The 26,651-nt window shown below is 42.0% G+C and overlaps 1 protein-coding gene across 3 annotated transcripts in view; it reads left to right on the top strand.

Annotated features, from left to right (window-relative positions):
• PHKB (phosphorylase kinase regulatory subunit beta) overlaps nt 1-26,651 on the top strand; it is a 205,508-nt gene that overhangs the window by 103,923 nt on the left and 74,934 nt on the right. For all 3 annotated transcript variants that reach the window (XM_014603360.3, XM_014603361.3, XM_006271202.4), the window contains 5 exons: nt 2,379-2,474; nt 6,935-7,132; nt 8,444-8,501; nt 14,821-14,898; nt 16,935-17,093. In XM_014603360.3, the coding sequence (XP_014458846.1) occupies nt 2,379-2,474; nt 6,935-7,132; nt 8,444-8,501; nt 14,821-14,898; nt 16,935-17,093 (589 nt within the window). The remainder of the gene's footprint in view (nt 1-2,378; nt 2,475-6,934; nt 7,133-8,443; nt 8,502-14,820; nt 14,899-16,934; nt 17,094-26,651) is intronic.

Here is a 26,651-nt window from a genome sequence, read left to right as displayed (position 1 = left end):
GGTTCAGTCTGCTCAGGTTACAGTAACTTGCAAAAATTTTAATAATTTTAGACTCGGACTTTTTGAATGTCTGTACTTAGCCTAATAGGGGTTGTATAGACCTGATTATCTGTGTAGATGAGCTGTGCTTTTTATGGTGGGCTGAAGCAGAATGATAAAATTGAGTCTTTATATATCTTCAAAATCTTTTTCTCAAACAGCTCTTTCATTTTGTTCATGGAAATACTGGTAGCCATACTCTCTCTAGTATCCACATAAAACTTATGACTTTTGTCACTTTATGATCAAATAGAGGTAGTTAGCTATGTTAGTTTGAAGTCAGGCAGAAGGCAGGGTAGAGATGGGCCTTTTAGACTAAATATATCATCTGATGAAATGAACTCCAACTTACAAAGCTTAGGCATCTCATATTTAGTCTGCAAGTGTGTCTCTATCCTGTCTTTTGTCCCTTTATTCAAAGTGGAGAGCATCAGTATACTACTGAGTGCTGTTCTATGTAATAAGTCATGTTAAAGTTGTTCATTTGTATCACTGTACTAAACTGTCACCATAGTAAATTGATATAGCTGGTTTTAAATATATTTTCAGATAGCATGATAATAAAATTACAACAGCTAATCACTTTAAATCAATGTTTCCCAAACCATAGAGCTTTTCCTCTGGAGGGTTGAGGGAAGGCACAAAAGATTCCTAGAAGGATGTAGCTAAGAGCTAAAATAAATGCGAAAGCTGAAAGCACAAAAACATTGAATGACATGGGGTGTAAGGCCAAAAGGTTTGGGAAATGCTGCTTTAAATAATGACATATAAAAATTGATTTGCAATTACTTTCAAAAGGAATTTTCTAAATTTTTAGGGGCCCCGTGGGCTGGATAGAATGGCCTCGTGGGCCAGATGTGGCCCGCAGGCCTTATTTTCCCTACCCCTGCCCTACAGCTTATTTCCTACTCCGTGAGTAGACTTTCACTAGCATTAAAGGAAACTACTGACAGGAGTTTTAGTTTACATAATTCAGTCTTACTGATATACTGTAACCTTATGGTTTAGAAATAGTTATATTTTTAACTGTATACATATCCTAAAGCCTTAAATAATCTTCTCAGAGGCATCTGATGCAGCCACAAAGAGCTAAAATGTTTTTGGTTCAGAATGTTTTTGGTGCTGGGTGTGCTGAAACCCAGGAAGAACTTTTTACTGGTTCTAAAGGACCCTGTGAACAAAGAAATGTTCTGAAATGTTTAGTCCTTTGCAAATAACTTTTCTCCCAAGTAAGCTAGTTCCTTGACACTACGTTGGAGCAAATTTTTGCAAGACTTTATACCCATCACAGCTGTGCCAAGTACTTATAGAAGTAGAAAATTTGGTAGGAACTTGTTCTTTTGTCCACTCCTTTTCACTTGTTAAAGTGCTGAATTACCACGATGCAAATAAAGCCTTTATGGGTTGTCTCATAGTCATTTAGTCAAATGAATTGACAAAGGACTGAATTTGGCAGGTTGTCAATGGATTAGCTTGTCAGTATTCAAACTAACATCTTCCTCTAGGTAACCCTGGTGGATCTTGTAACCAAGCCTGGCCCTAAATGGCTTACATTGTTTAGCAGTAAACCAATTTCAGATATTTATATTGAATTGTTTTCTAAAAACTGAAATGTGTTCAAGCTGTATTCTTAACATAAACGTAATTTATAATCTAAAATTTAGCAGGTGGAATGTGTTTAATGATCACTTGTTCTGGAACACACAGTTTTAAAATATGGAATTTTTAAAGGATTTTGTTTCAAGTAAAACTCCTTGTTATTGCAGAGTATTAAGATTTTCTGCAAAGTAAAGGACTGAATAACAATATATGCGGTGTTGACTGGAAGTCAAGGAAACCATGTTTTTTTAAAATTCTTTTCTAACATGGGAAAAGGGCATTTTGTTTTGTCTGGCTTTTGGTAGACCTGCATGGAATATTTAACACCACACTTCAAACTGATGCTGTCATGAATATTCTTCTGGGGTTTTTTTTAAGACACTTTAGAACATATAATTTAAGCTTGCATCTCATTTATTTAATTAATATGAACAATCACCACTACTAGGCATGGTAACCTCAAGGTTTTGTTATTTCAAATTTTATTCTTACTATTACACTTCTTAGTTGCTTTTAGTTCTTTTATTACGGTTTACTGCATGTAAAATGCTTCTCATTTTTCATTTGAAAATTACTGGATTATGATTATCTTATCATAGCCTAGATTTCATAGATTTCATAGACATTAGGGCTGGAAGGTAAAACAAAGAACTTGATAGCTTTGCCAGTTTGTGCTGCTTCAGAAATTATGGTATATTATCTTTCCTCTCCCTTATATTAATTTCATGTTCTATTTTCAGGGTTGTTCTTGGTCGGTCATATTTGTGGATCTTGATGCCCATAACAGAAACAGACAAACTCTGTGCTCATTGCTGCCCCGAGAATCGAGGTCTCATGTAAGTAATTTAATGAAATTCAGCTCCCCAGAACATAAAGAAAATAAATTGCTGTGAACATAGTTATTGGCTTTGACGACCATTGTTGTATTCTGTTCAATAAAGGTATGAATTTGTTGCTTGGTAAGAAATTAGATTTTCCTGTTTAAAAATTTTTCCTCAAAATCATGGAGCAGATCCTCAAGAAATTCATTTCTAAGCACTTAGAGGAGAAGAAAGATCAGGAACAATCAGCATGGATTCACCAAGGACAGGTCATACCTGACCAACCCGATTGCCATCTATGATGAGATGACTGACTCTGTGGATGTGGGGGAGAGCAGCGAACATGATATACCTTTACTTTAGCAAGGCTTTTGATATGGTCTCCCACATCATTCTTACAAGTCAGCTAAGGACTGTAAGGTGGATAGAAAACAAGCTGGACTATTGGGCTCAAAGGACAGTAATCAATGACCTTCGAGCGGGGGGCTGGACTCGATGATCTTCCAAGGTCCCTTCCAGCCCTAATGTCTATGAAATCTATGACTAGATGTGTAGTGGGCAGTTGGTCTCAAGTGGAGTGCCCCAGGCATTGGTGACGCATAGGGGGTACATGTGGGTGCATGTGCACCCCCTGCAAAAAGGCACCACCCACACTGCCAGCGGCGCCTGCGGGCAGTTGCCACTCACTCCCACCCCACCGCCAACACCACTGACAGCGTCTGTGGGCGGTCTGCGATTGCTGCAAGCCATTGCCACCGCCGCCGGCAGCGTCTGTGGCTGGTCGCCAACTGCCAGTTGGCACTTGCCACCCCCACCCTTCACCACCACCGACAGTGCTGTGGCCGCCTGCAGGAGCTCCCCACTTGCTGCCACCATGCTCCTGTCACCAACAGTGCCACCACTGCCTGCATGAGCTCACTATGCACCACCCCCCCCGGCCTCCAGGGACATGAGGCGTTCATGGCCCCAGGCGTCATCTTGGGGCTGGTTTTGTCCAATATCTTGATCAACAGCCTGGAAGAAGGCGTGGAGTTACACCCTCAGTAAGTTTGGGGATAACACCAGGCTGGGGGGAGTAGATACACTGGAGGGTAGAGCTAAGATTCAGAGAGACCTCTATAAATTGGAAGATTGGAGCAAAAGAAATCTCATGAGGTTCATCAAGGACAAGTGCAAAGCCCTGCACTTAGGATGGAACATTCCCATACATCGATACAGGCTGGGGACTGATGGACTGAGCAGCAGCTCTTAAGAAAAGCACCTCGGAGTTGCATTGGACAATAAGTTGAATTTGAGCCAACAGCGTGCCCTTGTGAAAAAGCCTAATGGCATCCTGGGCTGCATTAGTAGGAGCATTGCCAGCAGGTCTAGGGAAGTGATTAATTCCCTCTATTTGCCACTGGTGAGGCCACATCTGGAGTAATGTGTCCAGTTTGGGGTCTCCCACTACAGAAAGGACATGGACAAATTGGAGAGAGTCCAACAGAGGGCATCGAAAATGGTTAGGAGGCTGGGACACATGTCTTTGGAAGAGAGGCTGAGGGATATAGGCTTATTTAATCTGGAGAAGACAAGACTGAAGGGGGATTTAATGACAGCCTTCAAGCAACTGAATGGTGGTTCTGAAGAGGATGGAGCTAGGCTATTCTCAGTGGCAGATGACAGAGCAAAGAGCAACTCTCAAGTTCCGGTAAGGGAAGTTTAGGTTAGACATTAGGAAAAACTTTATCACCAGGAGGGTGGTAAAGCACTGGAATAAGTTACACAGGTTGTGGAATCTCCATCCTTGGAGCTGTTAAGAACTGGCTAGACAAAACTTGGTTGGGATGATAATAGTTGGGGGTGGTTCTGCTTTGAGCAGGGGCTTGGACTAGATCAGTGTTTTGCAACCTGTGGATCACAACCCAAAAGTAGGTCAGAAGAATATTTTAAAGGGTTGCAAGCAAGTCCCAGAAAAACATGGGGAAGTATGGGTTTGTCTTTTGCGGGTGCACATGTGTCTGCTTGGGCATGCGCATGGCCAGCATGCATCCAGGTAGGGTTGTGGGAGCAGTCCCAGCAGCTGGATGCAGGTAAGTGTATGGGGAGTGGGGGTTGGAGGTCCAGGGCTTGGGGACTGTCCAGGTATGTATATGCATGCAGAAGGGATGAATGGGGGAGGGGAGGTGCCTGCCTGCCAGCACTGGGGGAATGTGGCTGGGTACCGAGGCTGAGTCAGGGCAGGGGGGAAGGTGCCTGCCCCTCCAGTGGGGCAATGGATGGTCCTTCAGGGGTGGCAGCACCAGAGGTCAGTGCCTGTACTCACAGAGGTGGGGTGCCCAGCAGACACTGCTCAAGGGATGGGTGGGTCCTTGACCAGACTGCCTGGTGCTGCATGGGAGCCCTAACCCAGGGCATGGGGGTGCCAAAGACCCCCTCCAGCAGGGATGTGGGGGGCAGAAAGCTGAGAATTGAGAGTGAGGGGGGTCAGGGGACTATGGGTCGGGAGTGAGGACACTGGCAGGGCCAGGGAGTTGTGGCTTGGAGATGAGGGGCACCAGGAAGACCAAGGGGCTGTGGGTGGTCAGTGAGGCATTGGTAGAGCCAGGGTTCTGTGGCTTGGGAGTGAGGAGCATTAGCACGGCCAGGGAGCTGTGGGTCAGGAGTGAGGGGCTGTGGGTTGGGACTGGCCATTAATGTTTACAAATGGGTCCCAGTACAAAAAAGATTGAGAATCACTGAACTAGATGACCTCCTGAGGTTCCTTCAAACCCTAACTTTCTATGATTCTGTAAAAATCTTACTGTGGAATAAATATTTTGTCTGCAAGATATTTAACATAGCAGACCATCCTGCCTTCTAAAAATGAATACGGCATGGTAGAAACCCACTAGTAATATTTAATTTAAATAAATAAATAAATAAAACAGATTGGTCTACAGATAAGTTGGATGGAAATAAAATGCATGTTTTAAAGTAGCATGCAATCTCATTAACAGTGTTTTTGTTTTCATCTACCTTTCTCTGTTAAATTGGCTGTAATGGCTGTATTTCTAGAAGGTGTGTTCTTTTTACAATAACGCCACTGCCCATGTACATTTCCCAGATGCTTTTCACTGCTTGAAGTTGGTGTTTTATCTACAACAGAAAGTATATTAGGCTTGCCTTGGAATCTGGCAACTCACACAGAGGATTCCTTATTATACAATGATGCAGAGAAGGATTTAATTAGTCAACCAACTAATAGTGACATCAGCGTGAATTAATCAAGGAGAATTTCCCTTTTAGCATTTGTAGATTTGTTAGTTTTAAGTGTCATATATTATATTTATTTGTCTCAAGGCAATAACTTTAAAATGACTGACAGGACGTACCTCTTTTTTGCTCTGGAAGTCTAGTTACATTTCTATATGTCAGGTGTTCTGTTAATCTTCAGGGTAAATATTATATTTTTTTCATGGAAGAAATAGCTATGTTGTTATCTTAGCTAGTTAAAGTACCGTCAGCAGTTTTTTTATTATTATTCAACAGTTTAATGTCTATTTTCTTCTGTCTTATTTGTTAGAAAAACTTGAATGTGAAATGTCTTTCCATATTAAAGTTAGCTTTCTAAATAAATTTAGTTTGCTCGGCTTCTAATAGAGTAGAAGCCAACTTTTGTGGTTATTTTCACTTTATTTCTATTTTATTGATTGGTATCTGTGACTTCAGCAGAAGCATGGAATGAGAATAGGTTTGTTGCTTAATTACAGCAACAGAAGAAGTAAGAAGAGCAAGCCTGTAGTGATTGCTTAGAACTGGAGGCCATATTTGTGATTTTCTTTAAGCAACTTGTATATAATGGCAGATTGCTTAGCCTCATGCATGTGTATTAAATTTATGGAAGTAGCAGGATGGGGGGGGAGTTTTATGAGCATTACTTCCTTTTTTATTCCCAAGTTGCTCTTAATATTTAGCCAAGGAGGAGAGGTTCCATAGAGAACTTGTCAATCTCCTGCTTACACTCGCTTGCTCCTCAGTTTTGCCAGTTCTGTTTAGAATGGTTTCAAGGCTAACCTTGAACCTGTGTTCTCAAATATCATTATGTGTACTGCCATAATACTATGGTAGCCTGAAAGATCTTCTTTGTTTCTAAAACCAAACTAAAAAAGAAATCTAGAATCTATCCAGTTACCTGCAGGTTGTGCTATTTAAAATCTAATTTTGAGCCATGCAAGTTCCATTTTATTTTGTAGTTCTCAACAAGTGTTTTAGCTATTGAACTGAATGCACTGTGTCTTTCCTAGCCTTATGCTTGTCCTCTTTTAAATTTTTTTAACTTATTTTTATTATTAATGGTAGTAATGTGAAGATATAAATACTATAATCTGCTTTGCTTATATTCCAATTTTTATATTTCATTGAATGGATTAAGCTGTTTTTGATCATGCATGAAATGATTTGTCCAGGATGCCTAGAAATTACCACTACTTTTCTTTTCCCCCATATTTCTCTAGAATACAGATGCAGCTCTCCTACCCTGCATTAGTTATCCTGCTTTTGCTGTGGATGATGAAGCTTTGTTCAATCAAACACTTGATAAGGTTGTTAGAAAACTAAAAGGAAAATATGGGCTAAAACGATTTTTGAGAGATGGGTATCGAACCGCTTTAGAGGATAAAACTCGGCGTTATTATAAACCAGCAGAAATTAAGGTAATAGAATATATCTGTGGAATGTACAATAAGCTTAGGGACATATTCTACTCTTGTACATACATGTAGATTCAGAGTTTTAAATGCACATATTCAAAGTTCAACTGGCACATTTTTCTACAAGATTGCAGCTGAGTTTTATGCTTGGTAAGGCTTTCAACCCAAAGAGTCCTTTTTCTGTCCACAATTGGCTCATCCTCTTATCCTGTTAGTATTATATCAAAAAAATTTTCTTACTGAAAGTCAACAGTGTACATTCTAGTTACCCATTTGTTCATTCTCCTAATTAGGTCAGTGTTTCCTGCTTGGTCTTTGTAACAGGAGATTTTAGATTACCTAAGGCATTGTTTTAGGCTGGTGTTGGTCATGAATAATTTCATTTTGATATATGTTTTTAACTAAACATATAGGTCCCATTGGTTTTCCAACAGTAGACCTGTTCATGCTGACACATACATTTTACCTGTTTGTTGCTTTCCATTTCAGGTGGTAGTTGCTTAGGAAGGTCCATTCATAAGTGAGTTATTTGTGGTTTATCATAAGTTTTTATTTTTTTCCCAGTAACATTTTCCTTCTACAAATCAGACCTCTATGAGACATACAAAATGAGACTTGTGTCAAGAGTCTCTCTTTCTCTAGAACAACCAGGTTATGAAACCAGAACATTAAATTATTCCTTTTTCCCTGCCCTTGATGCATTTCCTCCAAGGGAAAATTGGGAAGCATTTAAGGAGTTAACCTAGGCATCATTCTGCAGTCCACTTCAGTGAAGGAGATGCACATTGTAGGTTTTTCTATGCAGTTTTGAGAGAATGCAAAGTCAGCGGTTTAGTCATTGATTTGGCTGCTGATAAATGGGCTTACATTTACATTCAGTGTACAGTTGATTTCACATTACAGATAGGCAGGTTATCATTTTATTTAATTTCACAGCTGAATACAGTGTGAGCATATTAAAAATAATTCTGCTATATGGTTTTGAGTGTGTTTATCAGTAAAAGTTGTCTAAAGTTTTTGTTTCTTCAAATACTGTCTTTCAAAGGAAAAAAAAATTGTCTTTAAAGGCAAAAGTCATCTACTGAGAATAAAACTTAAGATGTAAGTTTTTTACTTGAAAACATGCTATAGCAAGTTTAAAGCACAGTAAATCTGCATTTAGCAAAAAAATGAACTGTGCTTTAAAATGAAGAGCTAATTTATTAAATATTTAGTATTCATGTTTATCCTTTTTCTTTGAAATGCTTAATAGGAGATTTGAATACATTTCTTTAAACTAAGATATTCAATGTCTTCTTTTTCCCCTTTCTTTAGCTGTTTGATGGGATTGAATGTGAATTCCCTCTCTTTTTTATTTTCCTGATGATTGATGGTAAGTAAATCTTTGCATGCTCATGTGTACAGGCATTCCAGAGAGGTTCATGGAGTAAGGAAATAAAATGATTTTCCAGATCTGCAGAAGTAATTCAGTAATGCTAAATGCCTGAATAAAAACTGTGCCTTATGAGTAAAATAAAATTATTACAGCCATTTAAGAGTAAACTCTCTTTAAAATACTGGTTGATTTTTTTTTTTTAATGTGTAAGTATAGATACCAAAAACATATCCACTTTTTTCAGTACTCTGAAGATACGGGAGTGGCCAAATTAATAAGAACACTGCATAGTTCAGAGGTACAGTTCACAGTTCTAAGAGTTCAGATGCTGCTTCAGTCCTGCATGGATTTAGGCAAAGCTACTTGCCCCCTTTCCTTCCTCAGACTCCTACCTTGAGTCTTTTTCCTTGCTCCTGACATCCTTCCTTGCTTCCAATCCTTAGGTTATTAGTAACTCCCCACCTTGCCTTTCACGTCCTAATTTTTCTCTCTCATGTAATGCATCTGAGCTGCACTGAACACTTTTGTGCAAGAGAAATGAAACGGGCTGCTGAAGCATCATGGGCAAGCTGCACATAGGCAAACTGAATGTTTCAGCAGACCTGCAAAGGCTGGTTGTACCATGACAATGTAACAGAATGCAGAAGTGAAGTCAGCAGTTTCTCAGTGGTGGGAGGATGCCATCTTTATGCAATGACTTTGGGTTGGTCAGAAAGGTTGAGGCACAATAATGAAAGCTGAAACTTGTGGAGAGGGCCTAGAAGTCTGTTCAAGAGAGTAGAGTAAGGTGATCTTAACAAAGCAGATCAGAGCTATCTAAAAGATTTGGATCCAGTTTTGGTAAAGAGATGTAGCTCAAGCCAGATTTTATAACATCTTTTTCCATCCTTAATCTGTAGAATGCTTTTAAGCCTGTATTTGCTAAGATATATTGAATGCTGAAGTTTATAACTCCTACATTTCCTGTCCATTTGGCTTTCAATTAAAAAAGGGATGTCAAACTCATCTTGTGTCCCAGGCCAAATTTCAGCATGGGGCATGGGGTGGCAACAGCCAACACAGTAACAGTAACACCAAGTGGAGAAGCAGCAGCGGGCCAGTTGGCTGCAGGGCAAAGGAGGGCTTTAATTCACCCTTCTGCTGTTTATAGCCTATCCATCAGAGCCACAAGGTCCCAGTTTCTGCAGCAGGTCTTGCTTACCACTGGCTATGCTTTCAAACTCCCTGGCCCACCAATAGCCCAGCAGGTCCAATAGAATGGCTCCACAGGCTGTGTGTTTGAATTAGAGAAGTGTCTTATTTCCAAGACATGGCTTTTTATCTAAGTTTAGAATAATAAAGTGTTTTGTTAGGTAGGCTACAGCATGAAGAATGGTAAAGCTGCCAGAACAAATGAGTATTCCATTTCTGAAGGGCCATTTTAATTTTTGGAAGGAGCAGTATGAAATATGCTGTAGAAGATGCTCTGCCATGTGAGCTCCACACCTGGTGTCTTAGAAAAGCAGAAAATGTTAATTACTCCCATCCATAGTTAGCTGAGCATTAAAAAAAAGTCATAATTTCTTATTTTCCTGCATGCTAAGAAAAATATTACAAATTCCATAGACTTCAAAATTCCAAATGATAGATTCTGTAGCCTCCATAGCCTTTCCCCTTAGAAGCTATTGCATTAAATAAAGCATTCTTATTCAGTTGGCATGTTTTAGATGTGTGTATGTGTGTTTATGATTAGCAATTTTTGTTTCTTTCTTTTTGTAGGATGTGCCTTATTGTGAAAATGTTTCAGAAATCTCTAATGTAAATGACAACTAAAGTTGATTGGTTTCTTTGCTTTAATGCTGCTCTAAAGAGTATGTTTACATATGGAAAAGAATAGCTATTCTTAAACAGCGTATTGAATTCTGACATTATGCTCATGTGATAAAGCCAAGCAAGGGTTAATAATGAAAAGAAAACTGGTCTTTGGCTGGTCAAACAAAGCAACCTCCAATGTCTTCATAAAAAGTCTATTCAGTACTTTGTCTATTGGTTGTAAAATAAGCCAGTTAAGAAAATCAAAGATTGGAGGGTGACATGAAATAAAAGACATTAAGTAAACAAGTGTATAGTCCATTTTTTAAATTTAAAACTTATTATAAAATATCTTGACTCTTTGGTAAAGGACAGGATGCTAAACTATTAAACTACTAAACTGCTTAACTATTAAAGGACTAAACAAAAAGTCCATGGGAAAGGCAGGGAGGAGAGAGAAGGGGGAAGAAGGGAGAATCTCAGGGTGCCTATACATGTACATCGACACTGCTCTAATTCTACAAGCTGCTGTAATTCCACAAGCTTTAGATAAAGCAGCCCCGTTGCCATTTTTAAGCATGGGGACACTGGTACACATGACGCTCTGGGTGCTTTAATTAGAGTGGGTTTCAGAGCTACTCTAATTAAACTTTACTCCCCTCCCCCGCCTCCCAGAGCATGTGTATAAATGCAGTCTCTAAATACAGGAGCATAAAGTTACTATAAAATTTGAAGTATTTATAGAGGGATGCAATAAAGCTAAAAAGAAAAAATGAAATAGTAAAAGATGAGTGAGTTACAGTTAAGTAATTCTAAAACAAGAGCAAATGGTAGTTAGCTGTGTTAGTTTGAAGTTAGGCAGAAGGCTGGGTAGACTTGCACTTTATAGACTAAATCAAAGGTGTATAACATAAGTTTTCATTTTGCGCTATATCTCTGATTTAGCTAGTCTATGAGGTGCAAATCTACCCTACCTTCAATCTAAAGAGAAAGAAACTGATAAAATCCAATCTCCCATCACAAATACTGATTCTTCTGAAAACCCATTTGTCATAAGTTAACTCCCGCTACCTCCAGAGGGAAAAGAAATCAGTAAAGATATACCAAACTAATGAAAATTGAACCAACTGATGGTTAATAGCCTTTCTGACTTTTATTAGAGTAGAACAATAAAATATGTTTGATAGGAATGGAATTTCTTAAAAAGCGGCACTCATAGATCATTAAAGGTGTATATAATCACATCAATGAAATTCTCTCTGCGTCTTTCTAAAAATAAGTAAAATGAAGCATATTCCAAAAAATATTTACATGTATGAGGCTCACGAATTTTAGCTCTATTTTATTTTATTTTTAGGCCACAAAATGGACCAATTCTTCCATTGTTTTTCTTTATGTATCCATCAACATTTCTGTTGTTTGTTAAATCATGACTTCCTAATATTTGAAGTCAGTTTCTGGCAATGAAATGTTCTGCAATAGGTTATACCTTTCACATTAGTATTAACAAGGAGCTGTTTTATTTCCCATGGGTCACAGGTAGTATTTATCCTAACATTATCTTTTACCAGTGATGTTTGGCTATGGGATTTTCACAAGCATCCAGCGCTCTTTCCCCTCTGCTTTCTTCCCTACCCTGGACATCTGGTAACAAGAATAATTTGCAAATTAATGTTACAAAAATTAATAAATAAATGTCTTTATCGTGACATCACTCTTGCTTAACTCTGCCAACAAGATGTCACTGTTGCATCATTTCAGTATGTTTTTAGACATTTTATTTTTCTTGCATAACATTTCATCTTCCAAGTTGCTGGTTGATTTTTTGTTTCCATTGCACTAATTTCTTCTTAGCCAGGTGTTCATGGTGCTTGTTGTATGTGTAGGAATACACCAAAATATATGGAGATATATTTGTTAAGATAATGGTGCTTGTTGTATGTGTAGGAATACACCAAAATATATGGAGATATATTTGTTAAGATATATTTCTTCACTTAATGTTACAGAATTGGAGAAAAAGAAAACATCTGGATAGTACTATTTTTAAGGCTTCGGCCACAATTTTGTATGAAAGACTTAGTTTAGGCTTTTTTCGCAATATCCTGTTTCTACCAAAATCTTGTAGGACCAAAACATTTATTGCATGTTTATATGCTGAAAGCACCTTGTAACAAGAATATTTTGAGTTTTATGAAATAGTCCTTTAAAGATGTTAGATGGTTATTACTACAGACTTATTGTTACATGTTTCCCCCAGTGCCTTTGTTTTTTCTCTTTCTGTGTGTTCTCAACAGGATAACTTTTTTCAGAATTAATATCCCACACAGAAATAGTACTTTATAAATTATTTTGTTGTAACACACATTTTGCCACACATTTAAGAAGTTATATCAGCCCAATAATTTGTATATATTGAATATTTTTTTAAAGAAATTTCAGAACCCCAACATTGCACTAGTAAATTACATGAGAATCGGGGAAGTAGAAGTAATTTCTAATCAACAAGTTGGTAGTCATTAATCCCATTGAAAAGAAAATTGGCTCCTTTTCAGTTGCCAAGTTTCTTCCAGCCTTTGCTCTTCATAGCTTCATAAAAGCTATGTAGTAAAGGCTTTTGGCTGGTGTTTGTAAAAGACTTGTATGGGATTTAGGCCCCTAAACATTACTGAAATTCAGAGAAAGTAGGGCACCTTGACTGCTTGTACATGCCACGGGGGTTTAATTCAGTTTAGTTCTCCCTAAATTGAAACAGTGGGTTTTTAAAAACACTGCTTCAGTTTAGGGAGAATTAAACCAGTCTAAACCCCGGTGGTGGGGGCCCAATCCTTACCTGCCTGCTCGCACCTGGCCTGGGCAGTCCTGGGGGGTGTCACAGCTGCGGAGGGAAGCACCGGGCCCCCACACAGCTCAAGTAAGCAGGCAGGCTCTGGGAAGGGAAAAAAAAAGTTGAAGCTTGCTGCTTTATTTTTTTCCTTCAGTGGAGCCTGCCTGCACAGGCTGCCACCGGGTCTCCCAGCCCCTGAGCTGCATGGAGCCTGCCAAGACCCAAGCACATGGGCTTCCAGAGCCCCATGCACTGTTGCACTTTGTTAGGTAGCAAACTAAAACTCTCAGAGGTGTCTTATCTTGCTACGTACCAAAATCATTTAAAGTGGAATACATCACTGAGCATACAAACAGCAACGCCATTAAAGCAGTGCAAAAGGGCATTTAAGCTGCTTTAAAGGCAAATTTTATGGCCTGTACAAAGGCCCCTCAGTTTTATAAAAAAAAAAAAAATAAAATTAAAAAACTTCCCAGGGCAAGCCTCAATGAGACTGCATGCCTCATTGAACATTCAGTAAAATATTAAGTGTACGTTCAGAAAACAACCTTGAAATAGCTGAACTTTACTACCGTATTTACTCGACTAGATAACTAGGTGTCTCCCTCATTTAACATGGGGGAAAAACGTCCCTTGCCTTACAATCGAGCACAGGGTGGTAGGGGTTAGGGCTGGAGCTGGATCCACGGCTGCAGATGCTACCTGCCCCTGTTATTTGTGAACACCCAACCACTCCTGCCCTGAAGCCCCTAGTCTCTTCTCTCCCTGTAACCTGACCCTGTAGCAGTAATGCCAGTCTGCATCTCTGCTCCGGGGCTAGGCTGGAGACATGCTCTGTGCCTCAAACTGTAGCAGTGACGGAGCCTGCCAGTGCAGAGCAAAGGTAAGGGGGAGTGTGATGGAGGGACAGGCAGAGAGGAGAGAATTCTGTGGAGGGGATGGGGATGAGAGGAAGTGGGGTGGGGACCTAAGCCTGTGGGGAGTAGAAGCAGTGTGAAGGGGGAAAGGATGGGGGGGACAGGGAAAGGGGAATCAGGGCAGCCTGAGGCTGTAGTGGGAGCAGGCACAATAGGGAGTAGTTGGAGGGGTAGGCAATAGGGGACAAGCTGCCTACCTCTCTCTCTGTCCTACCATGTGTCCCCCTACAGCCTGTCACACTGTCTGTCCCAGGACATTTTTAATAAACTTATACTTTTTCTATGTATAGAATCTAATAACAATGGGCTCATCTTAAATGTAGGCTACCCCTACTTTTTTAGGCCTTTTTTAAATAGGAGAGCTTTACCAGGTACACCCTTATACAGATGCAAGTCCTTCCTTTCCCCTCACATACACATAGACCTTCTCAATTTGGTATAACTTTTTTTCTCAATTTCAAAGTTTTTTCTGGAATGATATTAAGCTACACCAAAAAAGGGTGATGTAAGTGTCTACCTGAGAGGCAATAATGATATGTCTGTGTTGGTTTATATTAAGGTTTTATTTTTAAAAGAATACTTCCTTTGTATCGAGAGCTGTGGAGTGCTCCCTTCTGATCAGGATTGATGTAACAGTATCATGGGTGTGAATACTTTTGTCACTGCTAGTACTGTATCTATTTTAAGGGGTGTCATTGTGGCATTTTTAATAAAGACAAAATTCACATGTACAAAATAAGCTGTAAATTTATTAATTGAAACACTGCTTGGTTCTTTTTAGGAGTTTTCAGAGGGAATTCTGAGCAAGTAAAGGAGTATCAGGAGCTTCTGGATTCTGTGCTTCAACATACAACAGAAGGTACTGTACAAAAGCAGTTGTTACAAGGTCTTACTAATTCCTCTGAGTTGCCTGAACCTGAAAGCAAACAGCCAGACCCCCCCTTACTTTTACAAATTGTATTGCAAAAAGTTTTAGTGAAAGAAAGATTAAACCAAAATGGAGAGAACATACTACTGTTGTGAGAGGAGGGCTTCACAGAAAAACTGTATTAAACTTACGGCAGTCAGGACTCGTAGTAGAGATGATATCGTTTGTTAGACCAACAAGATTTTTGCAAAAAAATTCTTTAATTGCAAGCTTTTGGGCACAAACAACCTTCATCAGGCATTGGAGAAAAGATTGTAAAAGTTCTCCTCGGTAGAAAAGAAAGTTCGTATTTCATAGTATTTCACAGAGGAGTTAATAGATGGAAAACTCCTCTGGGCAGTCAGTTCATAGCTGGTATGAAGCCTCTCAATTCTTGTGAGGATCTGTGATGATGCAAATTACCTTGAAACGAAGGCAGGAGCAGGATCTCAGGTTTCAGGTAGTCGCAGTTGCTTCCTGCTTGGGAAAATATGAAGATTTTTTAAAAATCGGCTAAAATTCCATATCTTCCGTGTGTTGGGTATCAAGGTAATTTGCATCATCACAGATCCTCACAGGAGGTGAGAGGCTTCATACCAACTATGAACTCACTGCCCAGAGGAGTTTTCCATCTATTGACTCCTCTGTGACATCCCATGAAGTATGAACTTTATTTTCTATCCAGGAGAACTTTTACAATCTTTTCTCCAATGCCTGATGAAGGGTGTTTGTGCCCAAAGCTTGCAATTAAAGAATTTTTTTTGCAGATACCTTGTCGGTCTAATAAAAGATATCATCTATACTACCAATCCTGATTGCCTTTTCCCCTAGACCAATATGGCTACAACCTGGATACCTGACATATTAAACTTAATTAATTTAATCTATAAAAATCTATCCAATCATAAAAGGAGTTAATTAACTAGATATCTCTAACCAGATACACTTTTACCTCATGTTAACAATTTATAAAATTTAAAATGACTAGTGGTAAAATGTATATATAACTATTAGCACTGACAGTATTTGATAGTGACAAATAAGTAATTGCTTGAATAAATCACTGGTTTTCAGGCTTAAAAAAAATAATTGGCCAGAAGTCAAATTAATACAATTGAAAGGAAAAAATGATCTGATTCATGATTAGGTGGTAATTTTTATTAACAGTGTAACATTTTGGGCTTCTCGTATGCTCAGATTGGTTTTGGAGGTAATATTTGTCTGTGTTGGACATCAGTGGTACTGTGGATTTTCTGTGTTAATTCTATTTTAAGATAGTAGTAATGTTACAAAAGATGCAGGAGTTTTCAAGTCTTTTGAATTGCTCCTGGGGAGATGGTAATTTTCATACCATATCAAGCAAACACAATTTTTGCCACCTCTACCAATCATCCTTCTCTCTACAACAGCAGAGAATATATTTTAAAAAAATTAAAGTGGTCTGTGGGAAGAATCTTGTGTTGTCTACAATATTGCTAACCTTTTGTCATGTCTGTTTTTAAAAGTTTGTTTTTTATTTTAACCATTTCCTGGGTTATTAGAGTATTTTACCTCTCATTTTATTCTTTTTTTTTTCATTTGCCTCTTGCAAATGATTTTTTTGACCTGATAAGAGTCCAATTTTGAGTTTGCATTGAAATAGACAAAAACATTCTTACAGTCTTGACTTGGTTTTAATGTTTTGCTCACTTCTGTCAAATGTATAATATGTATTTTTTGTGTGTGTGCATGTCCTTGATATATAGATGTTGCATCTCTTCAAAGAAAGAAGTGAAAATGATGTTCGGACATAAAGTACCTTTAAGATACCCTTTGTTTTCCTACATGAACTGTGGCATGGAAAGATAACACTGAATTCTGATGGCCATACAACTAAAATCAGATTGTTATCAGATTATGTTTTTTCCTTTTTAAGAAACCACTTCAGTTTTATAGGGAAAATAGAGTGTGATATATTTAAGTATTCTTTGTATTTTAAAACTCCACAGGACATCCTGTTGTACCCAGGTACTATTATGTGCCAGCTGACTTTGTTGAATTAGAGAAGAAAAATCCTTGTAGTCAAAAACGATTTCCTAGCAACAGTGGACGGGATGGAAAGCTTTTTTTGTGGGGACAGGCCATTTACATCATTGCAAAACTCCTAGGTAAGGAGAAATGGACAAAGGTAAATTTTTAAACTGTGTTTAGCATGTATTAAACTATTATTAACAAGCATAATAAACATGTTTTTCCTATCAACACTTTTCTTAAATCTGGATACATGCATTAGGTTCAGTTTTGACTAGTTTCTGGATTGTTGTTTAGCACAAGTATGTACCGCTACTACTCTGGTAAATATCTGATAGACAAAATACATTTTATTTCTCCTGTTATAATTTCTTTTCTTTCCATATGTAGTGTACCATAAAGGTCACAAATGCACTGTTTAGAATCGTTAAATTGGTAATTTTCTGGAGCGTACATTACTTCTTATTCAATGCTATTACTTTACTATATTTTTCCCTTATTTATTTGTCTAAATGGAAAGATGTTTTGATGCAGAATTTATATTCTGTGTGGAATAAAAGTGTCCGCATAGTTACACAAACATAGCTATATTTTTCCCGTGTAGATCAGCCTCCTGTAGGTCTTTATTTAGTTCTTACATCCAGTATTTGAATTTTCAGTGGTTAACTTTTTTATTATATCATCAGAATAATTAGGATGACTAGACTAAAATTGTTTAATTATTTGCTTTTTAAAAATAAAATGGGGGGGTTAAGGAAACTTGCTACTTCCTTTATGAATGATATATTGTTGTTAACTGAAACCATATCAAGTCTAATTGAGAATTTTTCTACTTCTTGGGTATAAATCTCTGACAGCTTCACTATGTATAGTTTGCATATGCGAAACAGTGCAAAGTGGATACAAAATGCCACATTACTTTTTTGAGTAGGAAGTATTTTTCATTTACTTGCTCTGAACAACTGTAAATTATTATATACCACAGAGATGGGAAAAATATGGCTCGCAGGCTGAATCTGGCCCACCAAGGGATTTGGTCTGGCACACAGCAGGTCCTTTGGTCCCACCTGGCCAAGGTGCAGGAGACCAGCCCAGGCCATGGCATGTATGGCCAGTCCTGCTGCCCCTGGGTGTGCAGGAGAGCTGGGGCAGCACAGCAGCCAGATTTGCTTCCTGGCAAGCCCCTGTAGCAGCGGCTCTTTCCAGCTGCGTATCTCCACTGCCACCAGACCTGGCACTGCTGCCTAAACACTCTGGTCCTTCTGCCCTGTACCCACTACTGGAGGCGCTGGATGGAATGGGCAGGTGGGATCTCCATGGAGACCAGCCTGGGACTAATGCAGGTAGGGTGCATGGCTGGGTGGGTGGGTGGGTGGAGAGCAGTAGGCAGGTGGGGAGCAGCTTCTGGGAGCAGGCAGGTGAGTGAGGTGGGTGCTGGGATTAAGATCATGGGGTGGTGACCGTCCAGAGCTGGGGCCCAGTACAGAGTTGCCATCTGCTCCCTGCACATTCCTGCAACAGGCAGCAGCTCCGTGGGCAGGGGCACGCAAGGAGTGGAACATAGTTCCACGCTGTCACAACCCCAAGATCCCAATTCCAGCCCCATCCCGTCCCTCCCATGGCCCCATCTCATCCACCTAGCCACACTCTGCCCATGCAGGTCCCAGCTAATCTCCGTGGATGCCCCAGAATCATTGGAAGGTGACTGCATGGGGCTGGAGCAGATCCACGATCCAGTTCCTGCACCCCCCCCTGCCCACAGAACCAGTGCCTATAGCAGGGGCATGCATGGAGTGGGTCACAGCTCTGTCTCAGGCCCCGGCCCCATGCTGTCACCACCAAGAGATCTCGATCCCACCCCTGGCCCTACCTGCCCGTCCTGCTCCCAGATACTACTCTCCTCCTTCCTGAAGCTCCATCCTATCCACCTGGCAGAGCATGGGGCAGAGCCATTTGGTGAGTTTTGGTGAGCTGTTGTGGAGGAGAGGTGGGGAAGGGGGAAGAGTGCTGACCTGACCCAGGAGACTGGACAAGCACCTGGCTGGGGTCATATGACCGCCAGCGCTCTTTCCTGCCTAGGGTAGGGAGTTGGACTTGATCTATTGAGGTCCCTTCCGATGCTGACAGCTATGAAATTATGACCCACAATAGCTTACCAAAACTCCCTAAGTGGCCCTTGGGCCCAAATAATTGCCCGCCCTTGATATACAGGGTACAAAGTAGAAGGGTCTTTACATTAAGGTTGTATTAGCCACTTTAGATACATTAGTCAGCAGTCCTTAATATACAGCTAATACCAAACCTGCTGCGGTTTTGCCAATGGTTATTTTGTGAAATATTAGTTGTTCAGTGAATACGGAATGAATATTTTCATATTAATTTCTTTGTCTGTCATTCTGATTACCATATTTTCACGCATATAGCCCACCCACGGGTACAAGCCACACCCATGTATAACCCATGGAAAATTGTAGTTTTGTAAATTAGTCTGTGTATATGCTGCACCCGTGTATTCCCCGTAGTGGTATATACACGGGGAGGCGGCGCAGCCCGGCCCACCCTGGTCCTGGCCCCAGCCCCCGCGGTAGCGGCGGCACAGCCCGGCCTGCCCAGGCCCAGCAGGGAGTTGGCGCAGCCTGCCCTGGCCCCCGTGGCAGCAGCAGCCCAGTCCCCACGGCGGCGGTGGCACAGCCCGGGCCCAGCGGGGAGGCGGCGCAGCCTGCCCCGGCCCCTGCAGCGGCGGCGGTGCAGCCTGGCCCGCCCGGGCCCAGCGGGGAGGTGGTGCGGCCCACCCCGGCCCCCGCGGCAGTGCAGCCCCACCTGCCCAAACCCAGCAGGGAGGCGGTGCAGCCCGTCCCAGCCCCAGCCCCCGCGGCAGTGGTGGCGCAGCCCGGCCTGCCTGGGCCCAGCGGGGAGGCGGTGTGGCCTGCCCCAGCCCCCGCGGTGGTGGCGGTGCAGCCTGGCCTGCCCAGGCCCAACAGGGAGGTGGCACAGCTCTTCCCAGCCCCCGCGGCAGCAGCGGCGCAGCCTGGCCCGCCTGGGCCCAGCAGGGAGGCGGCGCAGCCCGCCCCGGCCCTGGCCCCTGCGGCGGTGGCGCAGCCCACCCCGGCCCTGGTCCCCATGGTGGCGGCAGCAGCACAGCCCGCCCCGGCTCTGGCCTCTGCAGCAGCGGCAGCAGCACAGCCAGGCCTGCCCGGGCCCTGCGGGGGAAAAAAGTCCATCGATAGCCCGCACCTCCCTATAGCCCGCACCCATCCATTTTTTTTTGTAAAATCGTGCATAACCCGTGGGATATATGTGCAAAAATATGGTATATTACCCTCCCTATCTGACATTTTCTTTCATCTCCCGTATTATTCTCCATTATATTCACGTTTTGCCTGTCCTCCAATACTCTAGAGAAGATGCTCTTTTCCATGCCATTACCCTTACTACTAGTTATTCAATTCCTTAATTGTCTGTTCCTTCTACTGTCCCAAGTTCTTCTAATGCAGTGTGAACTACTGTGTATTGTTTTATGTCTCCCCTCCAATTCACCTCATGGTTGGATACCCTCCTGAATCCTAAACAGTGGTGATCATGTGAATATGTTGGCAAAATCTATGTGACTCATTCTACCTGCAGGAATAACCAAACTATTGAGAGTGAAAATATACATGTACCGCTTCTCTTCTCACTTTGTCACATCATGTCCCCTGCAGCTTGGGTAATAATAATACTTGCATCCTATGTACCACTTTCCATTTATAGATCCCAAAATGCTTTAAATGGGAGTTCACTGTCATTGTCCCCACAGACAAAGGAGGGAAGTGAAGTGACCATTTGTGGCAGACACTGGTATAGAAATCAGGTCTTTTGAGTCCTGGTCTGATACCAAATTCCCTTGATCCACCACTACCCAACACAGGGATTTTTTACATGCTCCTTAAAATCCACAAACAAGGGAACTCAAGCAGATCTATAATATCCAACCACGGAACCCTAACCGAGGAAATATCAGGTTTCATTGAATCCATCCTAAAACCTTCCATCACCCAAAGAGCAAGTTATGTCCAAGACACAACAGACTTTCTACAAAAACTTCAAAACATAGAACACCTTCCTAGCAATACCTTCCTAGACACCGTGGATGTTACCAGCTTATTTACCAACATCCCACACCAGGACGGCATCCAAACCTGCCTTACATACCTACAAGAGCAAAATGACAACTCAGAGTACAGAGCCAAAGATATTACTGACCTTATACAGTTCATCTTAATGCACAACAATTTCAGTTTTAATAATCAACACTTCCTCCAGACGATGGGTACATCTATAGGCACCAAAATGGCCCCACAATATAACAACCTTTTCATGAGCCACCTGGAAGAAGAATTTCTCAAAGACTTCATCATCAAACATTTGCTATTCTGAAGATTATATCAAAGACATCTTCATCATTTAGACTGAAAACCTGCAATCTCTGATTGCGTTCCATCACAAATTCAACAATCATCACCCCTCCATCTGACTATCTCTTGAGTACTCCAGCACCAACACCTCCTTTTTAGACACGATGATCAGCATCCAGAATGGTAAAATACAGACCACGTTATACAAAAAACCCACAGACCAACATACGTATTTGTCACGCTCCTCCATGCTGGCTGGCAAGTGGCGACACAGCAGAGCCCCCGCTCCCAGCACTGATGCGGGCACAGTAGCACTGGGCGCAGGAGCTATGTGTGCCCTGCTGCTGCCTGGAGCGAGCTGCACCTGCATCGTGCCCCCATGACGGCTGGGCCGGGCAAGGCATCCATGAGGGCTTTTCTTGCAACTCCCCCCACGGGGGCAGAGGCAGGCACAGCCAAAGAAGCCATGGGAGAAGCCCCACATGGCTGCCCTGCCTGGCCCCAGCCACCTGGCACTTAAACAAAATAATAAAAATAATAATTAAAAAATAGTAATAAAAGTCCTGCACTGACCAGCTCTGGTAGTGGCAATCAGGGCCTCTGGGGGCTCATGGCAGAGCCCCCCACCCCCCATGCAGCCCCTGCTCCCCGATCACCCCCCGCCCAACCCCAGTAGTCTGTGAATCGGGGGGCGGGGGGGGAAGCCCTGTACTCACTGGCTGTAGCAGGGGCTGAGGGGGCTCTGGGGCCACTTGGCAGAGCCCCTCTGCACAGCCCCCACTCCCCGATCTCTCTTCCCCTCCCCCACCCTGCCCCGATAGCTTCCTGCCCCCCCCCACCCAGCTGGCCCCATGTATCCCGGCGCTTTAAAAAAAAAGTCCCACACTAATTGGCTCTGGCAGTGGCAATTGAGGCCTCTGAGGGCTCATGGCAGAGTCCCTCTGTGCAGCACAGGGTAGCAGGGATTGCCCTGCCTGGCAGTACTGCTGAGCCCCAGCGGCCCCAGCTCCCAGGCAGTGTGCAGCACCCTGCCAAGCCATGCTACACCCATGCCATGGGGTAGCTGCCACACGGGTGCCGGGGGGGCGAGGAGGGGGACGATCCCTGCTGCCCCCCACTGCCCTGCGCTGTGCAGTGGGGCTCAGCCACAAGCCCTCAGAGGCCCTGATCCCCACTGCTGTAGCCGGTGAGTGCGGGGCTTTTTTTAAGTGCTTAGAGGCTGGGTTGGGGATGGGACTGGGCAGGGTAGCCATGGGGGTTTCTCCTGCAACTCCCCGCACCCGGGGAGAGGCAGGCACAGCCAGAGGAGCTGCGGGAAAATCTACAGGTGCCTGCCTCTCCACAGCCAATTTGAATCTCCGAATTGGCGCCAAATCTGATTCTGATTCGGCCTAATCAAATGGGGACAGTGATTTGAATCACCGAATCGAATTACTGTCCCTCGAATCAGCTGAATCCAAATCCGAATTGAATACTTCCCTATTTGCACAGGCCTGCTGGCCACCTAGTTATTGTAGTGAGCAACAGATTTTGGTAACTATACCATCTGCAGAGTGATTGAGAGTAAGTGTGTATGTATGGGCGAGAGCTCTTTGAATATTTTAATCAATAAACATGGTATTTTGCCTTATTCCCCTCATAAGGTCTTGCTCATCAGTTGAGATAATTAGTAATTTCTGCAACACCTACATCTCTCTATCACAATGAATGCACTCTGAAAATCTATCAAAGACAAAAATATCCAATTATCTGTGGGTGCACACTTCTCACAAGACAATTACGCCCTCTCTGATCTCTCAGTTCTAATCCTCAAACAGAACTTTAAAAACATCTTTTTTAGATGATCCTATGAACTTCACTTCATAAATCTACTGGATATAAAAAATCATAGACTAAAGGAGCACCTTGAGAGGCTGGACACCTTCCAGTCAGATGGTCTGGACAGTTTGCACCCCAGGGTACTTAAGGAGCTGGTAGGCATCATAGCTCAGCCTCTGGCAAGGATCTTCAAGACCTCGTGGCACTCAGGTGAAGTGCCTGAAGATTGCAAGAAGGCCAGTGTGGTGCCTATCTGTAAGAAAGGGAGGAAAGTGGATCTGGGGAGCTACAGGCCTATTGACCTGACCGCTATCCCTGGGAAGATCTTGGAAAAAATTATCAGAGACCATTTTTGACAAACTGGCTGATGGCAACATCCTGAGGGACAACCAGCATGGGTTTGTTGTGGGTAGGTCTTGCCTGACCAATCTCACCTCCTTCTATGACCAGATGACATATCACCTGTACAAAGGAGAAGAGATCGATGTCATATATCTTTACTTTAAAAAAGCCTTTGATCTGGTGTCCCATGATCTTCCCATAAAAAAATTGGCCAACTGCGGCCTCTGCTACATCACAGTCTGATGGCTGGGGATTTGGCTCTCAGATCAGACCCAGAGAGTGGTAATTGACAGAAGCATCATGGTGCTCCATGACCAGTGGTGTCCCCCAGGCTCTGTCCTTGGACCTATAGTCTTTAACGTCTTTATTAATGATGTAGATGTTGGTGTCAGAAGTGGACTGGCCAGGTTTGCCAATGACACCAAACTTTGGGCTAAAGCATCCACACCTGAGGATAGGCTGGTGATCTAGGCCAACCTTGAAGGGCTCAGAAAATGGTCGGATAAAAACCTAATGATATTTGATACCGAAAAATGCAAAGTACTCCAGCTTGGGGAAAAAACTCCATATCACGGTTATAGGCTTGGCAGTGCTACGCTTTCTAGCACCACGGCTGAAAGGGACTTGGGAGTCATGATTGACCTCAAGATGAACATGAGACACCAATGTGATGACGCAGCTGGTAAAACGAACAAAATTCTGGCTTGCATCCATAGATGCTTCTCAGGCATCTCAGGATGTCATCCTCCCGCTGTACTCAGCCTTGGTGAGGCTGCAGGTGGAGTAGTGCATCCAATTCTGGGCTCCACAATTTAAAAAGGAAGTGGAAAAGCTTGAGAGAGTGCAGAGGAGAGCCACACGCATGATCAGAGGGCAGGAGAATAGGCTTTATGATGAGAGGCTGAGAGCCATGGGACTCTTCAGTTTGGAAAAGCACAGGCTCAGAGGTGACTTAGTGGTTGCCTATAAGTATGTAAGTGGTGTACATCAGGATCTGGGGGATTGCTTGTTCACCAGAGTGCCCCAAGGGATGGCAAGGTCAAATGGTCACAAACTCCTCCAAAACTGTTTTAGGCTGGACATAAGGAAAAAATTCTTTACTGTCCGAGCCCCCAAGGCCTGGAATAGACTGCCACCGGAGGTGGTGCAAGCACCTACTTTGGACTCTTTTAAGAAACATTTGGAAGCCTGTCTTGCTGGGATCCTTTGACCCTAGCTGACTTCTTGCCCCTGGGGATCATCTGAGGTCCCTTTCAGCCCTAATGTCTATAAAATCTATGAAATACAGACATTGGGTTTATGGCACATTATAACCTGCCTGCCATCTAGTAACCCCAGGTAATCTCTCTACATTTTGCCAACTACATTCTATCACCAGGTCAACATTTCCCCTTTCCCCTCCCCACCTACCTGTCTCACACCTATTGTCTCCCATGGCCTCTGATCCTCACTGCCGCACATTTTGCATTTTCACAGACCTGAATTTTGCAATATTGGCTTCTATTCCATCCAGGAGAACAAAAACAACAGCAGACTCTCCCTGTGCTTGAAGAAGGGTGTTTGTGCCCAAAAGCTTGTAAAGAACAATTTTTCCAACTATTTAGTTGGTCTAATAAAAAATGCCACATTTACCCAAATAACCTTGTCTGCCTATATGTACAAAATACTATTTGACCCTTCCTTCCTTCCTTCCTTCCTTCCTTTCTTCCTTCCTTCCTTCCTTTTTCATATTATTTTTCTTTGCAAGTCCTACTCTGGAAACAGTTTCCTTATTCTTTACTTCTCTTTTCTAACTTACTTCATCTGTTCTTCCTTTTATGACACCACAAATAGAGTTTGGAAATTTTACGAGTAAACTAAATCTACTATCCAGAGATGGTTTTACAATGTATAGGGCTTCATTTATTCACAACAGTGTACAAAGTCTCTTTCCTATGAATTCTTGAAGGTGGTGCCAAACAACCTGGCAGCCTACCCTCAGCATCTGTCTACCAGAACAGAGAAAGGGACCTGTTCTCTTGTCCCCTTTTATTACCATTCACTGCAAAGACTCATGGGTGCTTCAAGGATGAGGATTCTTGTAGATTTATTTTTGTACAGCCTCCTAACTGCTACAACATGGTGCATCTGCCCTACCTTTTTCTTCCTCAGCTTTATGAATGCTGTAGAAGGGTGTGTTTCTGTTCCTTCCCTATTCTTCATTTTTAGTGCTTTCTCCAGTTAATAGCTTCGCTGTGTGTCTCTGCTGCTACTCAGAACTTCCAAAGACAGCAGAATGAAGCTAGCCTGATTCTATTGAATTTTGTTGTCACCCATAAAGATTTGAAAAAGAGCAGTAACAGTAAACATTCAAGTCCTAGTTTGCTCTTCTGTAGTTTATGGAAATTAAGCACCAGAAACTGGGAAATTTCTGTCTACAGCATTAGAAATTCAACTGTTGTTCAAACTAAGCTTGCGTTTCGAGGGATGTCTGCAGTTGAAACCAGTGCTTTTCTCTTTTTTGGGGGTGGGGGGGAGGTTCTTTTTTTTGTTGTTGTTGTTTAAATGAAAATTTCGATTTTTGTACAAGACTGTCATTTGCCAAGAAAGTACCTTATTCACTCTAGGCAAATGAGCAAGAAAGTTTTGCAAGTCATGATGGTAAATGTAATTTATAAAATGTGGAAGTGAATATGATGCATGTATATACTTTTAATGAGGCAGACTCGAAAAAAATGTTATACTGTTATTTTTAGCATTCACTTAATTTTTTCATTCCATCTGTTCTGTGCTTCTTAAGATACTTGTATCTTCCTTGAGGACTACCTGTGGTTCTCTGGTCTGTGAGAAGCTTGATATTAGCATATAGAAAGATCTGAATAAATTTAACAACATCAGCTTCTAGTAATAATATTAATGTGTGAACAACAAAATTTCTACTTTGGAACTGAATATGCTCAAAAAATGTATGTTTGTGATGATGGTGGTGAATATTCACTGAGAAGTCTTTAAATCCAATTTTGATTATCAGATAGTGGAGTGTTATATAGCTCACGTCTTGTACTCATTCATTCGTTCATGTGATATAGAAAGAATTTTAGCAGTGTAGTTAGGTCTAAAGAGTGCAATTTAGTCACTGAATCAGTTTGAATACAAATATAA

This window comes from Alligator mississippiensis, chromosome 10 (genome assembly GCF_030867095.1).
Source record: "Alligator mississippiensis isolate rAllMis1 chromosome 10, rAllMis1, whole genome shotgun sequence".
NCBI classification, from domain to species: domain Eukaryota; kingdom Metazoa; phylum Chordata; order Crocodylia; family Alligatoridae; genus Alligator; species Alligator mississippiensis.
This window is presented reverse-complemented; position numbering and strand designations above follow the sequence as displayed.